General features: G+C 41.8%; 1 protein-coding gene across 1 annotated transcript; it reads right to left on the bottom strand.

The window, feature by feature from the left end:
- Nucleotides 1-697: 697 nt before the first annotated feature.
- On the bottom strand, nucleotides 698-9,154 carry LOC311037986 (extracellular calcium-sensing receptor-like; the record flags this gene model as incomplete). The annotated part of the gene is made up of 9 exons (XM_084047281.1): nucleotides 698-1,611; nucleotides 1,694-1,817; nucleotides 1,918-2,145; nucleotides 4,040-4,315; nucleotides 5,624-5,815; nucleotides 6,399-6,668; nucleotides 6,841-6,927; nucleotides 8,617-8,911; nucleotides 9,045-9,154. 9 exons carry the CDS (start codon nucleotides 9,152-9,154, stop codon nucleotides 698-700), a joined length of 2,496 nt encoding a protein of 831 aa, XP_083903407.1.
- Between the last annotated feature and the right edge of the window lie 549 nt (nucleotides 9,155-9,703).

The following is a 9,703-nucleotide window of genomic DNA, read 5'->3' as shown; positions in this document are numbered from 1 at the left end:
ACTAAAGACATAAATTGTAAGTATTGAATTCATTCATTGTTATCATTCAATGTTAGATCATTATTTCCTTTATTCGTTACATTATTTTGTTTTCATAACATAATTCATTTCATATCATCAATCTTCACATTTTATTGTATGATCATTTGTAGAAGTATACTTGTTAAATTGGTTCTTAAATGTCTGTTCTTGTCCTTCTGTATTGATGTTCATAGTATTCACATGACAATATGGCCGCAGCTCATTGGCCATGCTTGACATTTCATGAAAATAAGCTAGTATTTGATTACACTTGCCATGTTGGCCCATGGGGTCAACAGGGAAAATGTTAACCCAAACATATTTTGTTGTAGTCATGAGTTTAGGCATTTTTAGCATTTGTATAATTTTATGCCCAATAGGCTCTGTGCATGACTGTAGTTCCCTTCACAGAGTCTGTTGGATATCTTTTTAAAAAGCCCCGGAGGTAGCTGACTTGACCCACAGATAGGCTATAATTCATAAAAACTAGAAACACAGGGAGTCAGGGAGCAATTGACATAACCTTTAAGAACTTATGGCATTTGTTTAATATGCCTCAATGTGGTCCTGAACCAAACATGGACGCCAGCTTTACAAGAGGTCACTCACTTAAGAGTCAACTTTTGTCCTCTTTCTCATGTTCTGGTGCATGTTTGATTATGTAGAATTGATATAACTATGTTTTGTTGGCACCTCGACCCATGATGGACTTCTTTGTGTTTTTCTCAGGTTTCAAAAGGATTATATAACACTTTGGTCCAAACAGTGCCACCAAAATGCCGAAACTAGATGCTAAAATAGCAAATATCTCCACTACATCAGCATATTTGCCTGGGGAGCTGATATATGCTGGGATGAAGGCTATCCACACGGCACAGAAGATCAACATGCTGAAAGTGATTAACTTGGCTTCATTGAAGTTATCTGGAAGATTCCTTGCCATGAATGCTAGGAGGAAGCTGAGGAGTGCCAGTAAACCAATATAACCTAACAACACTGCAAAACCAACTGTTGATCCAACATCACACTCATAGACTATCTTATCACTATGGTATTGTGTGTTTTTCTGAGGAGTTGGTGAGGCAGACACAAGCCAGGCTATGCAGATTATTGCCTGGATGACAGTAAGAGCCAGAACTGTTCCTCTCTGCTGCATGGCACCGAACCACTTCAGAATGTCTCCACCCCCAGGTTTGGAGGCCTTGAACACAGCCAACACCACCATAGTCTTTACCAGGATACACGAGACACACAACACAAAGCTGATCCCAAATGCTGCATGCCTCAGCTGACAAGTCCAGAGCATGGGACGGCCAATGAACAGAAGTGAGCACAAAAAACATAGTTTGAGTGACAGCAAGAGAAGGTAACTCAGTTCTGAATTGTTGGCGCGTACCATGGGTGTGCTTCGATGAGAGATGAAGATTCCCAGGGTAATGGCACAGATGAGAGTTCCTAACAATGAGATGAATGTCAAAGAGATACCCAGGGCCTCTTGGAAGGAGAGGAACTCCACGCTCTTAGGGACACAGTGGTCACGCTGGGGACTGGACCAGAAGTCCTCTGGACAACTGGTGCACTTCGTAGAGTCTGACAAAGAGGGCAAGATTAAAGGGACATACAAGTACAGTATCAATAACCTACTATACATAGCTACATCATGTAAACCTACCAGTCTCATTGCTGATCTCTCCCTCAGAACAAGCAATGCAGTCAAAGCAGCAGACAGGTTGCCCTTTCCTTCTGGCCACACGGGTTCCAGGGAGACAGCTCTCACTGCACACTGACCGAGGAGGCTATAGTGGAAAAAAACAATGATCTCATTCAGTCTAAGCTATATTACATTCACATCATGAGCTTGACATTACAGTAGTTATGTTAGGAAGCTGAAGTGACCTTTTTGACTTCAAAGTCCCAAAATATTCTGTCTTCATCGAGAATGAGTTCTTCGTCTCCAGAAGCTGACTTCTTGTACACACCTACAGTGTTAATCTCTGCACTTCCATCAGGGAACCACACCCAGTTCATGACATCATAGCTTGGTAAAGGATCGCCATTTTCATCAAATGATACATAATCACCCAATGATGTGGTGAAGTTGATCTTTTCCAGGTAATACATAAGCTAGAAATGGTGATGAGCAGAATTATGATGAACAAGAGACTAAAACAACAACAACAAAAAAACGGTATATTGCACAATTGTTACAATGACTTTATTCACTAATCGCTGCCAAGTTTTGCTGTTGTTTATGCCCTGATTCTCTTTTTTTGCTGTCTTCTTTCTTAGACTAATCTATTCTGTCTGATTCGTTGATTGGTTCTGCTTATAACAGAATCTGTCTCTCCTCTTCTCCAAGCCCTAGGCGCAAATTTTCTCGCCACAGAAACCCCTCGTAACTCACCTCTCCAGCTATAGGTCACCCGGTCACCACATCCTTGTGGAAGGAGGTCTCTGAAACTGCAACCCAGAAGGCTGAATTTATTTCAGTCCAGGCCTCCCTCCAGTCTCTGCAATTTCTGTGCTCTCACTGAGACCTGGATCACCCCAGGTAACACTGCTACCCCTGCTGCACTTTCTAACACTGCTAGCCCTGCTGCACTTTCAGGCCGAGGCAGTGGTACTGGTTTACTCATATCTCCCAAGTGGAATTTCTGTGTTTCTTTTAAAGATACGTTTTGGGGATTTTTCTGCCTTTATTGATGGGAAAGGAGTCAAACCTGCGACACTCTGTCAAGCTGGATTACCAGCCTACTGTATGTGGTATGCGCCTGGACCGCTAGGCCAGCGGGCACCCCAAATGTATGTGTTTCTAATCTCTCTCATCTCTCTCGCTCCTTTCACATTTTAATTCAATGCTATCTCAATTGCACGACCTGTCCCTCTCTCCATCATTGTGCTCTATCGTCCCCCAGGTCCACTTGGGGACTTCCTGGAAGACCACCCCTTTCATTCTACTGGGTGACTTCAACCTACCCGCAGAGAAGAAGATCTTCCTGTTTCACCTCTTCTATCTTCATTTGACCTCTCCTTCTCCTTCTACTCGTAAAGCTGGTAAAGCATTGGACCTGTTCTACCTCTAATCTCTCTGTTATACTTTATTCATGTCAGATCCCCACCTCATAACCTTATTATGCATTTCTCTCTCCACTCTCCCACCTGAACCTACCCACCCTCAAACCGTCGCCGCTCGATTAAAACTGACTGCATTCCACGCATGGGCCTGTGGCATTTCTTATTTATTTATTAGAGTCATGGAAAGGTAATTTAGCAATTTTTAGTCAGTGCCAGCCGCTCCAACAAGTGACGTGTGTGTAGTGTGTGTGTGTGTGTGTGTGTGTGTGTGTGTGTGTGTGTGTGTGTGTGTGTGTGTGTGTGTCTGTGTGTGTGTGTGTGTGTGTTTGTGTGTGTGTGTGTGTGTGTGTGTGTGTGTGTGTGTGTGTGTGTTTATCAATCAATGTGCATCTTTCTGCATGTCTCCATGTAGCATGAACACCTGCGAATAATTACAACACCAGCACGACGGCACAGTGCGGCACTCACACGCGTGCCACTTAAAAAGACACGCATGCACACACTGGGCGGCACTGCGAAGCAGATTCTTTGTTTTATATTGCAAGAAAAGGTGCTCAACACGGAAAACTGTAATGACTGACAAATGTCTTGTTTATGAATGGAATTTTGGTATAAACGATTAGTCACTTTATTTGGGCTTTCAATATCTGGCCGTTAGAAAAAAAAAACTGGAAAACATGTCCTTCTTTGTCCCAGCTTGCATCTATACCTCGATATATCCTCAAAAGGCTTCTGTACTGCTCCAAACACTGATAAATATTTACTGCCAGGCAATTAGTAGGCTATTACAATAACTCACTATAAGAAAACGTATAAAACTTCTTTCATCCTTCTTTGGCAATTCTTTGTGATTTTTTTTTTACCAATGTCATACTTACAAACTATGCCTTAATTAGAATCCAACTAGAAACATTAACAGGTAAACTGTGAATTCATATCACACCTGCCATGGCTGTATTGTCTGCAAACTGGCACAGCTGTGCCCAGTGAAAGGCCCTTTTCCTGGCACACATTGCAACATGTCATGGAGGGCATGGGCCAGAGCATACACACCCTTGTACGCATAACACTCTACCCTGAGGTCAGACACATCCAAAAGTGTAGTTTCTGCTGTTGCCAGGTCCTCTTGTCCAGTACACACCCTCCCACCAGTATCCACCCACTCTGACGGAAGGGGTGCAAATTTACACCGAAAGGTTTGCTCCCAAAATTGCCTCACCTGAAGAAACATGATGAAGAGTTAAGCACACATTAGGTTAAAGGGCTAGAGGTTTGGGTTGTGTAGTTACCTTGCCATGATGTAACTCCAAAGGTGGACACGAAATCAAAAATAATTGCTCCCTTGATTAGAAATTGATCATTCAAAATATGTTCCTCATTGACTGAATTTTACGGTGAAACAGCTGTCACTCTTTTAGCCCGTAAACGAACACAAACGAAGCCGATTCAGACAATATAGATATAGAACATCACAAAACCCAGTACAGTTTTTTAATATATGAAAATGTCAACTTCCTCTTGATTTTGCTATTTTTATTAGGACTACGGATCTTCAAATAGTAAAATCAATGCTGTGGAAAACTTGTGCTCTTTTTTCTTTTTATAGAGCTGCAAGGTAAACAAAGGTGATACTACAGTGCACCATCAAAACTATAATATAAAGTTTGAAGATGATTGGGTTTCATAAGAAGGAGGGAAAACTGGATACAAGTTTGGCCACTTGTTCATTTCTATAAAGCAATTATTAAATACAGCGGCAGTAAAACAACATGGTAAAATCTATGCGGGTGATGATTATTCAATGGATACTATTACAACAAGCAAGAACATGGAGATTAAACACTTTTTCCAGCCACAACTTGGCGAGATCTACTGTAATCACAGCCTCTAAAAGCCTGTTTTGTAGTTGAGGGTATTGGGGGAATGAATTTCAAATGCCAGAGGTGTATATCAAAGTATAGAATGAAATGAAACAAGAGTGACACAGAGGATATTCAATCCCTTGTTTTGCCGAACTTGCAGCCCTGCACAAGGTAACCCCTTGACAAACACACTCTCATTCACTCTCAACACATTAATTATACAGTAGGCTACATTGCTAGAGCCTAAGAACACATCTACAAGCTGACATATTGTGGCCCATATTTAGCTTGTAGAAGTAGTATTCTGTGACTACTGGTACTACACTGTTTACTGTCATTGGCTACCAACAGTAGGATATGTCCTGAATTGGAAACAGCACACTGTTTCTTTCTACTGAAAATAGTGTTTACTGTGTAGTACACAGTGTGTACTGACAGTGCATTTAAACACACTGTTGGTTCAGCAGTCTGACGACCTGATTCTATAAATATAATATCAATTCTGATTCTGATTCTGATTCTGAGCCCCATGTATCTAGATGTGTATCGGATCGTCTTATAAGGGAGGGATGCACAGCCCTAAATACATGTAATACCTTGAGAATATTGACAAAACTGACGTCGCTTTGAAATGACAGCTTCAATGAACGAAACAGAAGACTCACTATGCCATTTTCTTCATTGTCAGGTTGTATTTTCAACATGAATTCCCTGAGGCCTGGTATCTCTCCACGGCGGACGGCAGTTCCGAGGGCGCCTCTCAGGTACGGCATGAACTGAGGAGTCATGAGTATCGTATCTGTCGTCCAGGGCTCACTGGCTATCCATTGCAGACCTGAAGCGTCCTGCTTTACCACCTGTCGATTGTGTGTGTGTGTGTGTGTGTGTGTGTGTGTGTGTGTGTGTGTGTGTGTGTGTGTGTGTGTGTGTGTGTGTGTGTGTGTGTGTGTGTGTGTGTGTGTGTGTGTGTGTGTGAGATAGATAGATAGATAGATAGATAGATAGATAGCGTTCATAAAAATATGCTTGCAATTAAACTGCAACATATATTGTTTTTATGGAAGGATTTCTTCACTTTAATATGCCTTTTTTTACCTGGGCCTTCTAGATCATTTGGACCACAAACAAAGGTAAAATGACAATCCCCTCCCCTTTCTTTCTTTCTTTCTTTCTTTCTTTATTCATTCATTCTTTCTTATATAATCTTATATAATAATATATTCTTATATATGTCTGAAAACACAAGTAACTGAGGTTACTCCTGAGTTGTTCTCCTGAGGGGCAAAAAACATACAAACCAAACTCATTGTTTGAATTACCGGCTGTTACTACAATATCCGGAGGTGGTCGACCAATCCCGGTGATGTTTACACCCACCCTTCATCTGTGGATCAAATTATCTAAAGAGAGTAAAAAAATCAAATAAAGAAAACCTCCAACCTCCTCCATGAGAGCCTGCATATGGATGCCATATACAAATCCAATGACCACACGAGCTGTGGATTTCTTCATCACAGTGACAATCCTCTGGAGTTCAGTTGGGTCATGGTCAAAGGGCAGAACCTCCAGATAAGCCAGACAACCCAAACCGGACTGGGCCAGGTCCGTCTGGAAGGATCTGGCAGCGTATCGGCCATAGTCATCATCAGCTATCAGCAGTCCTGCCCAGGTCCACCCAAACCGCTTCATAATCAGGACCATAGCTCGCACCTGCATGGATTGGATTGGATGGATGGATGGATGGATTTAGTTTTTGTCATTGGACAATAATTTACAACAACAACATTATTATTGATGAACAATAATAATAATGTACAGTCAAAAAAATGGGGGGGGGGGGGTGTATAGAACATGTACTGCTTTATAACAACTATATATTCACCTGGTAGGCATCACTTGGGACAGTTCTAAAGAAGGATGGGAACTGACTCCGATCACTCAGACAGGAGCAGGTGGAGTAGTAACTTACCTGAAAAAAGGCATAAAACATTTGTTTTTTAATTTCTCCGACGCTCACCACCCCCCAAACCCTATATAGAATACTCCTTAGGACCCGATTCTGCAAATGTCTCCTAAATCCTAACAGTTTTCTGAAAAACGTACAGTATGTTGCAATATCAGAGGTGCTCAAACTTTTTCATGTCAAGGACCAGCCAAAATTATATGTATTTATCCGCCGACCCCATCTCAATATATGTTGTTCCAGGGACCCCCAAAAGCAAACAATTTAGTTTAATGTGTTCGCTTTAAAAGAATATAAATTTATAGATTTTCATAAATGTTTGTGATTTTTCAAAAATAGCAGATCTACAAGCTCGTAGCGCGGCACAAAGTGACGCACTATGAGCTTGTAGATCTGCTATTTTTGAATAGCCAAAGTATAAAATAATGCTTTTTTAGCTCAAAGGCCTTCCCGGTCTTAATGGGTTCAGCACCATGGACAGCAACACTGTCGCAAAATGCACACCATCCACATTTGAACCCCTAATGCATTCCTGGGCTGTGTAAAAGACGTGGACATTGGCTTCAAGATAGGCAATAACTGCGAATCCTGCAGAGATCTACAAGCTCGTAGCGCGGCACAAAGTGACGCACTATGAGCTTGTAGATCTGCTATTTTTGAATAGCCAAAGTATAAAATAATGCTTTTTTAGCTCAAAGGCCTTCCCGGTCTTAATGGGTTCAGCACCATGGACAGCAACACTGTCGCAAAATGCACACCATCCACATTTGAACCCCTAATGCATTCCTGGGCTGTGTAAAAGACGTGGACATTGGCTTCAAGTTAGGCAATAACTGCGAATCCTGCAGAGTCAAAGGGGCTTTCTCTGCATTGTACATTGACATTGCCAAAGCAAGTGTGAAATAAAAACAAAAATAAATATCTAGGTACAGTACAGTTAAAGATACAGCCCTACTAGATTATGGAAATGCGTAAACAGCATTTAAACACAGCAACGATATTTCCACAATTATTTAAAGGTATCTTCTGCTTGTTTATTTACGGCAGGTCGATGTAGTGAGATCTCTCTTTCAACCCCCCGCCCCCCCCAACCCTAACCCCCTCTCTCTCTCCCTCTCTCTCTCTTTCTCTCTCCCGTAAGCACTTGAATTGACTTGCTATAGAGCAGAAGCTGACACTTCCATTTTACCTTTGATTTTACTGACGACAAAAACATCACTGACACAAGGAATTAGCAATCACACGTCGGCAGATTACAGAAAAATGTGGATGACATGAAATACATTCGGAATCACATGCGGTACCTTGCGAGATTGGGGAGACAAGACATGTTGCAATGTATTTTGTATTATTACGTTGTATCCTTATTATGTGTATGACAGTGAGTGCAAAGTTCTAAAGTTCTAATACAATTCTGAATATCACTGTATGAATATCGGGGCTGTAGGAATTATACTCTTGGGTCCGTAATGAATCAGACCTCTAACACAGATTCAGATTGGTTCTTAACTTCTGAAAACCTGCTTCAAGCTAAATTCAAATTCAAATTTGCCCTCTCTGCTCAAATGCTCTGCCTGCAAGTAAAATGATGTTGAAAAGACTATACATTGTTTATAATGTTTTAGATTTGGACATATTAGTAACCAATTGCAAATAACCAAAAAAACAAAAAGGGGATTCAAGTAGGAAACTTACCAGGGGCACTCTGTACAAACCTATTATACTAGAGATGGAAATAGAATGGGTTGAGACAGAATCGCCCACGATTCCGAGCACTGGAGGGGACCCAACACAGCTCTCATCCAAATTAAACTGCTTCTCTCTCCCACTGATCAATGACAATGCTGCACGGACCGCAACTCCAAGTGTGATACAGTTATCGAGGAGGCTGTATCCCAGAGTCACATTGGGTAGTATGCTGGGGTTTCTGTTGATCTCACTAATGGCTAATGCCATGGCCAGGGCCCGTCTGAACCCTTCGACGTGAAAACTGACACAAAAACATCACTGCACCTTTGAATATTTGTCCTTGTAGATATCAATTTCAATATCAACTAATCCTATACTATGTATCAAAACAAGTTCCCTGTTCTCTTGCATGACATTTTATTTGTGATACTCACCCATAGCAAGTTAACTCCTGTTGCTTGGAGGTGAAAGACAACTCAGGGAAGACAGAGTAGTAGTGGATCGGAAACAAGCCGCCCAGAATAAAGTCCCCGGCCTGGTACATTCTACTGAGATTAAACGGTGTCTGTAACTCACAAGAAGAGGAAGGTGAGGAAGACAAAGCAGAGAATGAGGAGAACAATATCAAGGTCAAGTACAGGTATGAAAGCAGGTGTATGTGTAGAGAAGCCCTCATGACTGTCCTCCTCTGTCTAACCCCTTTCCCAAATCCTTTGTCCAGTTGCTACATTTTATACACAGCGCTACTCCATCCCTTGTGTCACCTTATGCCACTACGTAATCTTGAACGACACCCATCTGGGCAGAGGCAGACGTAAGGGCAGGGCTTAACATACAATAATGTACACTAAATGTGCTGTTTTGACTGTTAGCACTTTCCCATGATTCTTTTAGGACACAGTGACACAGGGGCCAATAGGCTCTATTCACAGCAGCCATATTATGAAGACATTCACAGGTGTTACCAATGACACTAATGAAGGCTCTGTTCCATTCTGTTCAGACGGAGTCAGGGTGCTGATATTGTGCATGTTGGCTCACTGGAAACACTCCCAAATGGCCCTTTACGGGTGTGTTACTCTGAGAGTGTACA

This window comes from Gymnoscopelus microlampas, assembly GCF_963454915.1.
Source record: "Gymnoscopelus microlampas genome assembly, chromosome: 21".
Taxonomy (NCBI): domain Eukaryota; kingdom Metazoa; phylum Chordata; class Actinopteri; order Myctophiformes; family Myctophidae; genus Gymnoscopelus; species Gymnoscopelus microlampas.
This window is presented reverse-complemented; position numbering and strand designations above follow the sequence as displayed.